The sequence below is a fragment of the Nycticebus coucang genome, chromosome 4 (genome assembly GCF_027406575.1).
Source record: "Nycticebus coucang isolate mNycCou1 chromosome 4, mNycCou1.pri, whole genome shotgun sequence".
Lineage (NCBI taxonomy): Eukaryota > Metazoa > Chordata > Mammalia > Primates > Lorisidae > Nycticebus > Nycticebus coucang.
In genome coordinates this window covers 35,449,156-35,466,497 of record NC_069783.1, presented here as the reverse complement: position 1 = coordinate 35,466,497, position 17,342 = coordinate 35,449,156, and the positions used below count along the sequence as shown (strand labels likewise).

Genomic DNA, 17,342 nt, shown 5'->3' with positions numbered 1-17,342 from the left:
GAGAATCGCTTAAGCCCAGGAGTTGGAGGTTGCTGTGAGCTGTGTGAGGCCACGGCACTCTACCGAGGGCCATAAAGTGAGACTCTGTCTCCACACAAAAAAAAAAAAAAAAAGATACTTAAAATAGTTTTTATTTCCATTCATTTGTCAAGCTAAGAAAGAAAAAAATGATTTAGTTAAGATAAACAGTTATGCTGGATAATTAGAGGAAATACACAGTTTTAAAAATTCATTCATCCATCCATTCCTTTATCTTTTTATTTTATACTTTACTGTATCTAAACTTTAATGCAGCTTCAAAGTATATGTGAAATGTACAAAAACAGAAACAAATTATTAAAAACATAGGCAATGACATCGAGAAATTAAAATGTCTGCCATGAGAACTTACGTACTTGCTGCTCGGTGCCCCACAAATTTGGCTCTAAATTTTGAAAGGGAAAATGGAAATCTTGTTTTTACAACTTTCAAAGTTCATGAGATAAGAAACAAATCTATTGAGTAAGAGATATACAAAATATTAATATCATGTTAATTTTTCCTAAGGTCTTAAGGACAGTGCTATATAACGTAAATTTTTAAGTCAGGACTGAAAAAAAATTATTTTTAATCCAGTTACTGTCGGTAGATAGATGTCAAAGGTGATGCTAGGTATAGTTACATCAGTGCATCTCAATCTTGCTATCACTTAACGAGCTCATTAAAACACACTTTCTCAGCCCCACTCCCAGAGTTACTGATATAATCAATATGGGGTAGAGCGAAGAATTTGCATTTTTAATAAGTTGCCAAATGATGTTGATAATGCTGATCTGGAGACCACAGTTTGAGAACTGCGTTATACAGTATTGTACCTGACACTGATGTGCAGATATGTCACAGTGACACTGCTGGTTTGGAGATCACAATTTGAGAGTACTGAGTTATACAGATTCTGTCTGAGACTGATCTGCAGTGATATCAACTCTGAGGTTTCTTGTAAGCTGAAGAGAACCATCATGTGGGAAACCTTGGTGGCGTCTGTAGCTCAAGCAGCTAAGGCGCCAGCCACATACACCAGAGCTGGCAGGTTCAGATCCAGCCCCGGCCTGGCAGACAGTGACAAGTACAACCAAAAAGTAGCTGGGCATTGTGGCGGGCACCTGTAGTCCCAGCTACTTGGGAGGCTGAGGCAAGAGCATCACCTAAGCCCAAGAGTTGAGGTTGCTGTGAGCTATGACACCACAGCACTCTACCCAGAGCTATAGCTTGAGGCTCTTGTCTCAAAAAAAAAAAAAAGAAAGAAAGAAAAGTGGGAAACCTCATTCATGAGCTCAGTCCTTCCAGGGTTATGTGTGAAAGCCCTTACTCAATTCCTGATAAATGTTTGTTGGATCTTAATCTCTTGTCTGCATATGCATGTAGTCCCAATACTTAGGAATTAAAAATATGTATCTGACATATCTTGACTAGGAATTTAATCAGCTTGAGCAACTTTTTTGGGGAGTGTAAAAAGATGAATGTGAGAAAAAGAAACATGAAGCTGCCATCACATTTTGACAGTTATACAAATGTTAGTAATCTCATTGTACAGATGAATCCAGGGGCCAGGAAGGTGGGTGTTACGTGACTTGTAGAAGCTTATTATTTTAAATCATCTTTATCAGTAGTAGTATTCCATCCATGAGTGATTTAAAGAAAGTCTAACCATATCTGATGTTGCCTGATTTTTTATGTAAATTAGTAAACTGAATATTTTTATTTTAGATTGCAAATTCAATTGCCATAAACGCTGTGCATCAAAAGTACCAAGAGACTGCCTTGGAGAGGTTACTTTCAATGGAGGTAAAATTCTTTCCTAATATCTATGAAATCAGAAAAGGTCACAATTCTTTGCAAGAGGTTATATAATATTTGCATAGTTTGTTTATGAGTGACAGTGTACATTTATTAGTATTTGTACCTTTCCATCTTTCCTCTAGCCACCTACCACTTTGTAGTCTACTGTAGCCAGCAGTGTTGTATATCCTCTTTCATCTTTAGACATAAAAGGACTTAGTTGCTCCAGAGGTAGAGCCAGTAAGTGGCAGAGCTGGAATTTGAACCCATGTGATCTAGCTCCTTAGTTCTTAGTTGTTAGAACACACCATCCTGCCTTACTGTCTCTTTGTTTGTTAAATAATCTTTTTTAAATATTTTCCCTTCAAGGCCATTTTTTCCCCCTCTTTTCTGGATAATGCTAAGCAGAGCAGTTACCTTTTATTGGAAGTAAGAAGTGAGTACACTAGGCTGGGTGTGAAAGCTCACGCCTGTAACTCTAACACTCTGGGAAGCTGAGGTGGGTAGCTAGCTTGAGCTCACAAGTTTGAGACAGCCTGAGCAAAAGTGAGACCCTGTCTACTAAAAATAGAAAAACTGACACAAGAGGATCACTTGAGCCCAAGAGTTGGAGGTTACTATGAGCTGTGATGCCACAGCACTCTACCCAGCTTGAGACTCTGTCTCAAAAAAAAAAAAAAAGGACTCTAACCTTTCAGCATAATTTTCCTTTAACAAGGCTGTGTCGCTTATAAACAATAGAAATTTATTTCTTATAGTTCTGGAACCTGGGAAGTTAAAGGCACCGGTAGAATCAAGGTCTGATGAGGGTCCATTTGATTCGTAGATGGTGCCTTCTACCTGTATCCTTACATGATGGAATGAGCAAAGGAGCTCCATTGGGCATATTTTATAAAGACACTAAGCCCTCATAATTGCATTACCTTCCAAAGTCCCTACCACCTAATTTATACCTTGGAATTTAGGATTTCAACATATGAACTGGGGCAGGGGGACATGAACATTCAAATAATAGCATCGGTTAACACCATTGACACCACTGATTGGTTTTCTTTTTTAATTGAATTAATACAATTTTTCTAAATGATCAAAGTCTGTTCTGAATTTATAGTTTATTTATATTGTTGTACTTCTCTGCTTTTTGACAAATAGATATGAAATACTATTTATTTTAATATACATTTCTCTGATTACTAGTATTTGGGCAGCTTTCAAATGTTTACGAGTTATTTAGGGGGGGTTCCTCTGTCAATTTCCTTTTCAGATGCTTCGTTCATTTTCTTATTTATTTGTTGTTAAAGATATGCAGAAGTTGTTGATAATTCAACATATAGTTCTTTTTCAGTTATGTGTAGTATAAATTTATCTTCTCTCAGTAGCTTAATCTCTTTTTCTTAATCTTTAACAGCTATAATTCATTCATTAAGTATATTCACAAAGCTGTGCAGCTATCACTACATTCTAATGTTAGATCATTTTCATCACCCTAGAAAGAAACGCATACCATTACTAGTCATTCCCTATCTTCTCCTTCCCAGTTGCCCCTAGCAAGCAACCACTGATCAACTTTGAACAGATTTTCATGTTCTTGTCTAGATGTGTTAAATGTGGAATTATACAGAATGTGCTGTTTTGTGACTGGTTTCTTTTACTTAGCATATTGTTTTCAGGGTTCATCCATATTACAGCATATGTCAGTACTTTATTCTTTTTTTTTTTTTTTTGAGACAGAGTCTCACTCAGCAACCTCAAACTCTTGGGCTCAAGTGATCTTCTTGCCTCAGCCTCCCAAGTAGCTGGGACTACAGATACTTGTCACAATGCCCGGTTATTTTTAGGGACGGGGTCTAGCTCTTGCTCAGCCTGGTCTCAAACTCCTGAGCACAAGCAATCTACCCGCCTTGGCCTCCCAGAATACTAGGATTACAAGTGAATACTTCACTCTTTTTCATTGACAAGTAATATTCTTCTGCAGAGATATACCTCATTTTATTTATCCATTCATCAGTCAGTGGGTTCTTGAGATATATACACCTGAGGACTATTATGAATAATGCCGCTGTGAACAGTAGAGTATAATTTTTCTGTAGAAATGTATTTTCATTCACTTGGGTAGATACATAGTAGTAGAATTGGTAACATTACAGTAGTCATATGGTAACTCTGTTTTAACATTTTGAGGACCTCCAAAATTGCTTTCTAAAGCAGGTGCATGTTATATTCCCACCAGCAATGTATGAGGATTTTGGTTTCTCTATATCCTCACTGCCACTTGTTTTTGTCTGGCTTTTGGATTATAGCCATCCTAGTGAATGAGAAGTAGTATCCTATTGTGGTTTTCATTTGCATTTCCCTGATGACTAATGATTTTGAACATCTTTTCATGTGCTTATTGGCCATTTTTATATCTTCTTTGCAAACATATCTGTCAGGTCTTTTGCCCATTTAACTACATTATTTATCTTTTTATTAAGTTGTAAGAGTTTTTAAAATACTCTAGGTACCAGTCCTTTATTAGGCATATAATTCATAAATATTTTCTCCCATTAGTGGCTGTCTTTTCACTTTTTTAAGGCATTGTTTGCAGCACAGAATTGTGTGGGGGGTTTTTATATGTTTGTTTGTTTTGTTTTTGCAGTTTTTGGCTGGGGCCGAGTTTGAACCAACCACCTCCGGTATATGGGGCTGGCACCCTACTCCTTTGAGCCCCAGGCACTGCCCCGGAAGTGTGTGGTTTTGATGAAGTCTAATTTGTTTATTTTGTCTTTTGTTATTTATATTTTTGGTGTTTCATTTGGTGTTTCAATGTTTTGCCTAACCCCAAGTCATGAAGATTTATTTTTATGTTTTCTTTGACAAGTTTTATAGTTTTAGCTTATACATTTTCTGTCTGTGATCTGCTTTGAGTTAATTTTTACATGTGGTTTAAGGAAGGTGAATAACTTAATTATTTCACATACAGAGATCAATTGTCCCAGCGCCATTTATTAAAAGGGCTGTTTGTTCTTTCCCCATGGATTGTCTTGGCATGTCAAAAATCAGTTTATCATAATACATATAAAGGTGGCAACTTATCTTTTATTTTGGGCTTATAGCATCTTTTGTCAGATGGAAATTTAAAATTCTAATATAATCAAATTAATTAACCTTGTGTGTTATGACTTGTGTGTTTTATATTTCCTTAAGAAATATTTTATCTTGAATCAAAGATCTTTTTTTATATTTTAAGAAATATTTTATTTTGAATCAAAGATCTATTTTTATATTTTAAGAATTTTAAAACCTTTTTAAAAATTTAATAGACTGCCTTATTTAGATGTATTGATAATTCATTAATATAAAACTCTTGAAATTCATTTAAAACTTTGCCAGAACCTTCCAGTCTGGGAACAGATACAGATATACCAATGGACATTGACAGTAATGACTTGAGTAGTGAGGGTAGTCGGGGCTTAGATGACACAGAAGAGCCATCTCCCCCAGAAGATAAAATGTTTTTCCTGGATCCATCTGATCTTGATGTGGAAAGAGATGAAGAAGCTGTTAAAACAATCAGGTAACACATATGTAGGTATTGCAAGCTGTGTCCAAATTCATAGTCTGTTCAGAATCTCATTAAGAAAAAGCCACATCTCTTTGACACTTAAATTAGTTTAAATTGTGGTTAATTATTTTACATGCAATGTAGTATTTCTGAAATAAACTACATCACCCTGGCCATCCACTCGAGATGGGAAGGTTTGAGGATTCTTGTTCTATTTTTTAATAAAGGAAAATACCTTGTTTAAATATGGTGTACCTAGATGTAGAACAGCTACCACAAAGTGCCTGCAGTGTTAAAGCAACTACTTTTTCACACAGGTAGTTGGCGGAAACAGCAATAAAATATATACTGAGAATGTTGTACAAAGGTGATTGTAATGAACCTGGGGGCAATTTTCATACTGCCACAGTTAATCTTTTAGGACTTGGTAAAAACACTATGGGACTGTTTCTAGAAATTCCATTTTTGTATCCCATGGGATTTACTACTTTGTCACAAAATGTTATCATTTTGGTAGGTTTTGGTTTTTATTGCCAAGAAAGAGCCATTTAAAGAAAATGGGTAATTTTTCAGTCTCAAATGGCTGAGTCATGATTTATTCAATTTGGTTTATCATTAAATTACAGCCATTATTACCATTACCATTATTAACTAAACTTCATGTTTACCCAGTTTGGAGATTATTATAGAACATAGCTTGTTTCCTAATCATGAGCACTTCATATTTAAAGAAGAATGTATTTTAGGCTCTTTTTCTACAGCTATACTTTGTTATCTGATTTAATTCATTACTTTTTTATTAATGTCTGTAAATCATTTTCCTTGAAATATCTTCTACTAGAAGTACTTTTGGCTGACAATATCATCGACTGAATTGACATTTGAGCCCTGTAAATTTGAGTGTATACTTGTATTTTGTCTTGTGAATTTGCTAATTTATCATGCTGTGTTGGGTAGAAAAACTTAAACAGCAAATCAAATAAGGCACTTCTTCAGACTCCGTATCTTCCAGTTGAAGAGGATGTTTTCTGCTCTGCTTACTGTTTTCTTGCATTTCTGTGATCCACCCAGGCCCCTCAGGAAACATTCGTGCCAAATAATGACGATTTACAATATAATCAATATGTGTCTGTATAATAGGATTAATTTATTTTCTTCTTCTTAAGGCATTGAGTTTTTCCCCTAAGATATTTTGAAAAAGTTTAGCTTAATTATCTTTAAGAAAAAGATATAATGAGTGTATGGTATTTATGTGATTTTTTATGAATCAAAATTATAAATATTTATCATAAATTTTAAATATTTTTTAGTCCATCAACAAGCAATAACATTCCACTAATGAGAGTTGTACAATCCATCAAGCACACAAAGAGGAAGAGCAGCACAATGGTAAAGGAAGGGTGGATGGTCCACTACACCAGCAGGGATAACCTGGTCAGTAATCACGTATGATGTGATATGTTAGTAAAACTTTATAATGAGTTTGATTTTGTGAACTTTTAAAATCCAGTAGAGGATGAAATATATATTAAGACATTGTGTACACCACAGCAGTATGTAAAAGTTACATCGAAATTATAGTTACATTTGTAAATAATTTTTAAAGGGTGAACTATTTAATGCATTGTCTTTACAAACTGGTAGAACAGTGAAGATTCAAATAGTCTGGGATTGTGCCATATAAAGACTAATTACTCAAAACACACCAAGTTCTACAACTAAAGATGGAAGGAAAAACAGCTAATCTGAAAAATTCTCTTAGTTATTACCAAAGATAGGAAAACCAAAGCATGTTTGGTTTGTCCTCTGGCAAAGAGGATATGTATACTTGTGGAATGAGTAAATTTGAAGAATCAACATAGTGTAGTAGTTAAAGAACATGGACTTTGGAGCTAGATTACCTAAGTCTGTATAATTTACCAAAACTGTGTGAACTTAGGAAAGTTAGTTATGTTTTATCTTAGTTTCCTCATCTATAAAATTAGCATGATAATGGTAATTACCTAAGAGATGCAAGTGAGTTAATATCTGAGAAAAGCTTGGAACGATGTGTGGCCTACAGTAAGCACACAATAAATATGTGCCACTGTTTTATTACTCTTCTTAAAATTTGCTGAATAGATTACTAAAAGCAACTTTCTAGTAAACCTTTTAAGAATAAAATTAAGTGGTTCAGCCCCTGTAACACAGTGGTTACGGCACCGGCCACATACACCACAGCTGGAGGGTTCGAACCTGGCCTGGGCCAGCTAAACAACAATGACAGCTGCAATAAAAAAATAGCTGGGCGTTGTGGCGGGTGCTGGTAGTCCCAGCTGCTTGGGAGGCTGAGGCAAGAGAATCACATAAGACCAAGAGTTTGAGGTTACTATGAGCTGTGACACCATGGCACTGTACTGAGGGCAACATAGTGAGACACTGTCTCAAAAACAAAAAAAAGAAAGAATAAAATGAAGTACTCAGGACATTTATTTGCCCTGAAGTTTTATATGGTGACAACACCATAGACTACAGTTATGTGTGTAGTTCATATCCTTCCATATGGAAGTTGAAGTGGTGTACATACATTTGGGAATTCAGTAGCATATCAAAAGGTGTTTTATCAAATCATCAGGGGAAAAGATGGATAATTCGATAGTGTTGGGACAACCACATAGCCATATAGAAAAAAATAAAGTTGTATTCATGTTTCACACTTCACATATAGTAAGTCTAAATGTGTTAAAGATTTAAATGTAAAGAATAAATCTGTAGAAGAAACTTTGGGAGGATCAATTGATAAAGTCAGTTGGAAAGAAGCAAAAAAAGATCAAAAAATTCAATCTCATAAAAAAATTCTAAATGGCAAAAACCAAAAGTAGAGACAGATTACAAACTGGAAAATGTGTTTTCAACTCACACTCTAAACGAGAGATAATTCCATAATATGTGAAGAATATGAACAAATGAATAAGAAAAAGACAGTAACAATGGAAAAATAGGCAAGTGATATGAATAGAGTTCATGATAATACAAGAAATATAAATGGACTTATGCATAAGAGCTTGAATTTATAATAAAAAATATCAATCTAAACTCTCACTGAAATACTAGTTGTTATTTTTCAGTATAGCAAACATCAAAAAGTTGATAACAGTACTGCATTAGTGAGGGTGTGAGTAAATAGGCACTATCATATTACCAGTGGGACTATACACTGAGTCTGCTCTTGTGTAGAATAATTGAACACTATCAAACAATTATATATGCACATACCCTTTGATCCAGAAGGGCAACTTCTAGAAATTTAGCCTGTGGGTAAATTACATACTTATGTGTGTATATGTATATCTATATATGTGCGTAATAGATGTATTTATGTGTGCATGCATGAAATTCTCTAAAAAGAAGCACAAAAACCTAATGACATTGCTTGCCTAGAATAAGGTGAAGTGTGGAATATGAGTGATGGAGTGATTTCTTTTCACTGGGCATCCTTATATTTTGAGAATTTAGAACCTCATGAATTTTAAACATACAAATACAAATGTACTAATGGAAATGAAAAGGAAAGTACAGGTACTTTGGAGGAATCATGATTTTGAACCTCACAGCTTTGTGATCTTTATTTTACAGAGAAAGAGACATTATTGGAGACTTGACAGTAAATGTCTAACATTATTTCAAAATGAATCTGGATCAAAGTATTATAAGGTAAGGATTTTACATTTTAAAAATATAGACATTAGGCGGTGCCTGTAGCTCAATGGGTATGGCACTGGCCACATACACCAGGCTGACTGGTTTGAACCCAGCCTGGGCCTGCTAAACAAGGACAACTGCAGCAACAACAAAAAATAGCCAGGTGTTGTGGTGGGTGCCTGTAGTCCCAGCTACTTGGAAGACTGAGGTAAGAGAATCACTTAAGTCCAAGAGTTTGAGGTTGCTGTGAGCTGTGATGCCACAGCACTCTACTGAGGGTGACATGACTCAGTGAATAAGGCACCGGCTTATACTGAGGGTTTCGGGTTCGAACCCAGCCAAACTGCAACAAAAAACAGCCAGACATTGTGGCGGGCATCTGTAGTCCCAGCTACTTGGGAGGTTGAGCAAGAGAATTGCCTAAGCCCAGGAGTTGAAGGTTGCTGTGAGCTGTGTGACGCCACAGCACTCTACTCTACCAAGGGCGATAAAGTGAGACCCTCTCTCTCTACAAAAAAAAAAAAAAAAAAGATCGGTGTTAAGCTCTTTGTTGAAGCAACTATTCTCCAACCCTTTATTTCACTCCCCATGGCAGTCTGCTACCAAAGATTTTTTGTTGTTGTTATATGTTTCTTTATTTTTGGCTTGCCCATCAACTTGTTGCTGATTTCCTTCTAGATACTGTGATTTAGGCTGGACTGCTTAGAAAGTCCCACGATCATTGCTTATCAGGGAGGCTAAGGACGTGTTTGGCGTTTCTCCTGTCTTCCACATTACTTGAGGGTCCAGTTCCCAATTGCTTATTTTGGCCCTTCATTTCCTTTTTACAGTCTTGCTCGGCTTGTTTCACCTTTTGCTGTCACACACTGTTGACACCAAAGGTTGTAAAGTATAGCAGTAGCACAGTAAGAAAGAGAATGGGAACTAATGATTTGCTTTGAGCTGGTGGGGTTTTTTAAAAATAAGTTTTTTGCCTTAGGAGGTAAACTAAACACAAATTATTGTTACAGTGTACTCAAATGGACAGTATCACAATGAAATGTTTAAACAACCTATACTGACTCAAGATTTTGCTTTTTCTGCTATTGTTTCTGCTTCTTTCTTTGCAGTTATGTCTTTCAGACTGTAGCCCTAGGTAAGGAGTTGTGGAATTGATTTAATGACAATTGGAAGTGACAGGTGTTGGATATAGTAGCAAATTACCCTTCTAAGTCCTCTCCCCTTTGCATCGTCATGATGTGCTACAGGCCCGAGTCATTGGCGTGGTTATCTACTCCATTCTTTGCCTCTGGCATTGCTTGACATTGAAATCACTTAAGGCAGACACTATCACATGTCTTGACTGCGTGTTCTATATACTCTATACTTGTGTTTGTCTTAATGACATTTGTGGAAATGCACATTTTTGATTTTGTAGTGTATTTAAAAGTAAAGATGTATTCATATTTTCCAATACTTAATTTTTTACTTCAGGAAATTCCACTTTCAGAAATTCTCCGCATATCTTCACCACGAGATTTCACAAGTATTTCACAAGGCAGCAACCCACACTGTTTTGAAATCATCACTGATACTATGGTATACTTTGTTGGTGAGAACAATGGGGATAGCTCTTCTAATCCTGTTCTTGCTGCCACTGGAGTTGGACTTGACGTGGCACAGAGCTGGGAAAAGGCAATTCGCCAAGCTCTCATGCCTGTTACCCCTCAAGCAAGTGTTTGCACTTCTCCGGGGCAAGGGAAAGATCACAGTAAGCAATAAGCTTTTTTGATGGCTTTTTCTTCTCATTGGTTCTTAAGCATTTTGTGGACATGATTGTGTATTATGTATTTTCGGTGTCATCTTAAGTTTTGTCTTTAGAAACCAATACCATTAGTTAATTTTTCTGTAAAATTATTTTGGCTACAGTATATATCATGTACGTCCAATGCCCAGACCTGGGCTGCAGGGTCAGTCTCTCTGCATTAAATTCTTGGGTCTGCCAACCTCTTAAATGATCTTAGGCAAGTACTTTACTTCTCTGCAATAGTACCTACTTTAAGGGTTGTCAAGATTAAATGAAAAAGCACCTTTAAAGTATAGAACAGTCCTTAGCATTCATGAAGTCTCATCGGATTGAGTGTACTACTGGTGTTAATAATTTTATTTCATCATGGGTTATAAACAAATAATAAAGTGTTAAAAGTTCACATCATACTATATTAAAACATTCCAAAATATTAAAAAATTATTGGAATGCATGTTCTATACCAATACAATTTATATAGTTAAATTTAAATTTGATAAAAGTTCAAGTGAACAGTTGACATTCAGAAGGTCATAATATAATACTACTTTCTCCACATTGGCATTGTGTTGTTCATGGGGAAACATAATTAATTCATTAGAGAAATATATTTAAACTGAAATAAATATCAGCCAGTTAAATATAGTTCATTTACTTTAGCTATATTATTTTGTGCAACTTTTCTGGGCATTATGCAAAACTTTAAGTTAGAATACAAAAGCAGTATGGAAATTGTAAAAGCTCTTTAGGGAGATGTGACATATGTTTAGATAGTAGCATAAAGCAGTATAGTGCAAAAATGAGTAGGACATTACTCAGAGAACTCAGATTTGGATAGGAAGAGTAAGCAAGACCTGATTTGGATTTTGGAATCAGATAGGAGTTGCATAGGCAGAGTTGAATGGAAAGTTTGGAGGGGTAATACTACTCTAGTTGAGGAGACAAATGTGATCAAAGGGATGAGGGTTATGACCATGTAAATGTTTGATGTTTATTACTAATTTGGGGGAGTAATATGGTTCTTTCGTTTTGTTTTGTTTTTTTTTTTGGAGACAAGAGTCTCAAGCCGTCACCCTGAGTAGAGTGCTGTAGCATCACTGCTCACAGCAACCTCAAACTCTTGGGCTTAAGCAATCCGCTTGCCTCAGCCTTCCAAGTAGCTGGGACTACAGGTGCCCGCGACAACACCTGGCTATTTTTTGGTTATAGTTGTCATTGTTTGGCAGTTCTGGGCGGGATTCAAACCAGTCAGCTCTGGTGTATGTGGCTGACACTTTAGCCACTTGAGCTACAGGCACCGAGCCTTCACAGTGGTTAAGTTGAGGGGGTTAGACAGAACTCTGCGACATTCTATTTAAAACCAAGGAGTGTTTACTCAGAAAACCATATGAGTACTTATGTATTTTTTAATAGTTTTCAAGGGTTTAGAGAACCTCTCAAGCTCATTCGTAGACCTCTTCCCTAGGGTTAAGAGTCTTATCTAAAGGCAAAATTATAAGAGAATTAAAGAGTGAAAATTCTGGAGGATGAAAGCCCAGTTCTGTAATCTTGGACGCTACAGTTCTCTAATCTAAAGTGGGAAGAATAATAAATGCATATAATGCACTTAGCATAGTGCCTAGCACATTAAGTGATGTGTTGTCATTTTTACAATATAGAATAAGAGTCTTCTGGGAGGTGTGAGAAATTAAAACTGGATGTAGCTAGATATTGGAGATCTTTGAAAGAAAATCAATACTGTAACTTAAACTAGGAAACTGGAACTACTGAAAAGCAGTTTTAGACACATGCATTTTTTTGATGTTGTACAGTCTCTTAATTATTGGTATTTAAAATTTGAATTATTTAAAATATTTTGTAGACAGGTGTAGTGGCGGACATGTGTTTTCCCAACTACTGGGGAGGCTGAGGCAAGAGGATTGTTTGAGCCAAGAGTTTGAGGTTGCTATGAGCTATGACACCCTGGCACTCTACCTAGGCCGACAGAGTAAGACTCTGTCTCAATTAAAAAAATAATAATAATTGGGGCTGGGAATAGTGGCTCACACCTGTAATATTAGCAACCTGGAAGGCCAAGACAGGAGGATTGCTTGAGTTCAGGAGTTCAAGACTAGCCTGAGCAAGAAGGAGACCCCGTCTCTAAAAATCGTTGGGCATAGTAGCAACGATGTGCCTGTAGTCTCACCTACTCAGGAGGCTGAGGCAAGTACATAGCTTGAGACCAAGAGTTTGAAGTTGCTGTGACATGAGCCACAGCATTCTACTGAGGGCAACACAGTGAGAGACTGTCTCAAAAAAAAAAAAGAAAGAAAAGAAAAAGAAATTGTTTTCAGCTGATTTAATATTTTAAAATATATTTTTTGACAGTCATATTGTTTTTGATATATAGTTTGCTTATCTTATTAACAAAGTTTTATATTTTTATATTTGAGATTATAAAGGAAACTTCCTGTCTCAGTTTCTTTGAATTGTCTCAGATTCTAGATGTTTGATACCCATTCTCTTGCTTACTTTCATGTTTCCCTTCTTTTTCTTGTCAATTATTTTCTTTGCTTACCAAAGTAATATAACATTTAAACTTTACAGAAATATGTAATATAAAATGAGAAAGTCCTTGCTATATGTATATAACTCCAATCCTGTATATCCCCCCTCAGAAAATCATTATTAACAGTTTGGTATATATTTCTTGATTTTAAGAAGGAACTGAGGTAAGGGAAGCCTATATTATCTGCTATATATTTTTTTTTTTTAGAAAATGGGATCATACTCTGTATACTGTTTGCAGCTTGCTTTTATCTACTATTTAAAATATATATAAATATATTAACATATTTTAATGTCAACATAAAGGTTTACCTAATTTGTAATATTTTAATGAAAGTAATGCATGGTTTTTATGTTATAAAAAATGCAAGCATGGCAGTGCCCGTAGCTCAGTGGGTGGGGCGCCAGCTGGCAGGTTTGAACCCAGCCCAAGCCTGCTAAATAACAGTGACAACTGCAACAAAAAATAGCTGGGCATTGTGGCGGGCATCTGTGGTCCCAGCTACTTGGGAGACTGAGGCAAGAGAATCACTCTTAAGTCCAAGAGTTTGAGGTTGCTGTGAGCTGTGATGCCACAGCACTCTACCCAGGGTGACAACTTGAGACTCTGTCTCAAAAAAATGCAAGCAATGCAAAATTATATAAATTAAAATTCTTTCTTCCCAACTACACGTACTAGAAGTAGTCATGTTTTTATTTTTGCTTTTAATTCAAGCACTGCTACCCTTCAACTTCTGTTTTTAACTCAGTAATATGTCATGGCTAGCTTTCTAGATCTGTATTACTTATTTAATGTTTAGATAATTCTATGAATGTGTCATAATTTTACTTAACCAATGGAATGTACACAATTGAGTTATATTAACTGTGTGCTAACCTGTTTTTTAAGTATGATATACCACGGATATTGACATGTCAGTAGATAATTAATATTTTTAGTCGTAATAGTTTTGTTCTTTTCTCACACATCATTCTTAAATTTTACAGAAGAGTTGTCAAACAGTATCTCTGTGTCTAATTGTCAGATCCAGGAGAATGTGGTAAGTAATCATCATAGCTGATATGTACAAAGTAGGTGATTGAAGTTAGGAAAATAAAATAAATCTTGAAGAGAAATATGCTCATGGCCCAAAGTGTTAAGCAATTAATTTGCCTGAAGATACTAGGCTAGACTTTGTGGGTGATAACTTCCCTAAGGACTTCTGCTTCATAGAGGAAAACTAACGCAGATTTTTAACATTACAAAAATGAAGTTAACTTTTCATTAGAAAAAGTGACAGCAGAATATTACAAAATATTCAGAGAAATTCAGACCAATTCAGAGTTCAGTGTCACTTCTTACTGGGTTAGCAGGGAAAGCTTCCTAAAGGAAGTGGAATTTGAGCTATTCCTAAAAGGATGAAATGGATTTTTGGCAGAAGTGCCAAAGGGTTGAGGATTGGGAAACAACATTTCATGCAAGTACAGATAACAGGATAAGCAAATAGAGGGAAGCGGGAAATGTGATACTTTTAAGGAAAAGTAAATAAGTTAAATTTGTCTGGTGTATATATATATGTATATGTAGGGTTTTATAACAGATGTGAGCAACCTTCCTGTGAAGAGCTAAGTAGTAAATATGTTAAGCTTTGCAAACCATATACAACTACTCAACTCTGCATTTGTAGCAAGAAAGCAACCATAGGGAATATATTAATGAATGAGCATGACTATGTTCCAATAAAACTTTATTTATGGATGCTGAAATTCGAATTTCATACAGTAATCACATCACAAAGTACTTTGATTTGTCCAATAATTTAAAGACCATTCTTAGATCAGGGCCATGCAAAAAGAGGCAGCAGGCTGGATTTGGCTCACAAGCTGTAGTTGCCAACACCCTTGTATTAGAAGGAAAAGGGGCTAGAAAAAGAATTCAGAAAATTGCTCACTAGCTATATATAATTTCTCTAGTAAAAATCTAATCTTCTTAGGGCATCCAACTATTATAGTTCTCTAATGTATAAATATAGTAGACCCTCCATAGTTGACCACCTCCTTAAGTTGACCTAATTTTCATAGACTGGACATGCACCACATGTACTCAGTAGAAGACTAACCTCTGTATATTGCATCTTCACCACTTGAACTGTGACACACGATATTCATTTACCCTCTATATTCAGTTGAGTCTACTCTACACCAAGGAGTAGAAGGTTTGGGCTTTGCCCCTTAGGTGTATTATTTTTCCTTTAGTATTTCATGTTTTATTATTAATCATGTTGGATTAGACCTAATATCCTCTTGTTTATTATATGTTGTGGAAGATTTTTTCAGTATGAAGGGCTGATCTGAGTTGTAGGTACATCCTGCAATTAGTGAACAATGTTATAGTTAATTGAGACATCATGGCCCAAAGGAAAGAACTAAGAACTCAAAAGAGTTGACATTGAAGAAAAAGGTTGATGTTGTACATTTTCTAGAAAGCAGCCACCAAAGAAAGGCAGCAGAACATTTTGGTGTTAGCAAGACTGTAGTTAGCAATATCAAAAAACATTAACATGAGTATTTGAAGAGATAGTTGAGGAAAACAAAGACCTAAGTGAAAGAAGAGGAAAACTTCTCTCAGTGAAGTTAGTGAAGCCACATGAAGCTGGTTCAAACAAACAAAGACAGTTAATGCCCAAGTCTCCAGCTAAGGATCCAAGAAGTTGCTAAAATATTCACACAGAAATTCAGGGTGGTAGATTTCCAAGCATCAAGTAGTTGGCTCGAGAAATTTAAACTGTGACATGAGCTTTTCCAGAAAGTCTCATGTGGTGCCTTCCAAAGAAGTTCCATCAGAAGTTATGGGAGAGTTCATCAAAAAGTCCTCAGATTTCACCAGAGGCTTCAAAGATGATAACATCTTTAATGCGGACAAGTGCACACTCTTTTTCAAGGCAATGCCTGATAGGAACCTTGTCGTGAAGAGTGACAAATGTAAGAGTGAAAAACTTTCCAAAGAACGTTTCACATTTCTGCTTTGCTCTAGCTCAACCAGAGGGAAACCTTTGGTAAATCATGAATTGGCAAATTCAGGTGCATTCAGGAACCTGATGGCCAAAGAGCTCCCTGTCGTTTGGAGATGAAACAAATGCACATGGATGACTGGTACCCTATTTTGAGGAGTGGGTAAGGTGTATCAACCAAGAATTGAAGAAGAAACAGTCTATTCTGACAGTACTACTGATCTGGCCATGTGCAAGTAAATCATCTCACAAAGGTGACACTGAAATTTCTGCCTCCAGATACGACCTCAGAAATCCAACCTCTTGATCAAGCCATCATCAAAACATTTAAAATGCAGTACCAAGCCCAGCCCTACAGTGGGTCATTACTAAAACACAAACCTGTGGGTCTGCCTGTGGAAGCAGCTTCATCCACTGCATCATTAATGCTCTGAATGTTGCACTCTGAATCAGTTCTGCTTGGAATGAAGTTCAACAAGAAGCAATACAATGTTTCAAGAAAGTTGGCTTTGTCACAACCCAAGAACATAATGTTTTTGTCTCATCAGAGAGTCATTCTCTCATGGTGAAATTTGAAGTAGTAGATTTTGAAGGTTTTATTGCAATGGATGATGAAGTGGCAACCTGTAATTAACCTGATCCAGAAGCAATTTTCCAAGTAATATTGACCTAAGTACAGATGCATAAAAGTGCATGAAGCAGCTAATGAAGTGGAAGAAGCAAGTGAGGATGACACAAACTGTAGAGACTCCAAAAGAAGAGGATGTCAGGCATCTGATAATGTGGTTGAAGTCATTTGATGTGGAAAAATGCCCAGGTTTGGTGAGTGGTGTAGCTAGTGTTGAAAGTACTTTCTCCACTTATGTTTGTTAAGACTGAGGTTGACTTTTTTTCCAGAATGAATGATTAAACCATAAGAATACAGAAAATGTATTGATTTTCTATGATACTGGATGTATGATTTTACTGTTTTGAT

At 36.0% G+C, this 17,342-nt stretch overlaps 1 protein-coding gene across 3 annotated transcripts in view; it reads left to right on the top strand.

Moving 5' to 3' along the window:
- Positions 1–17,342, top strand: part of PRKD3 (protein kinase D3) — an 82,551-nt gene that overhangs the window by 45,246 nt on the left and 19,963 nt on the right. For all 3 annotated transcript variants that reach the window (XM_053589801.1, XM_053589800.1, XM_053589802.1), the window contains exons 7-12: positions 1,747–1,824; positions 5,191–5,374; positions 6,673–6,796; positions 8,978–9,055; positions 10,517–10,793; positions 14,364–14,416. In XM_053589801.1, coding sequence (XP_053445776.1) covers positions 1,747–1,824; positions 5,191–5,374; positions 6,673–6,796; positions 8,978–9,055; positions 10,517–10,793; positions 14,364–14,416 — 794 coding nt within the window. The remainder of the gene's footprint in view (positions 1–1,746; positions 1,825–5,190; positions 5,375–6,672; positions 6,797–8,977; positions 9,056–10,516; positions 10,794–14,363; positions 14,417–17,342) is intronic.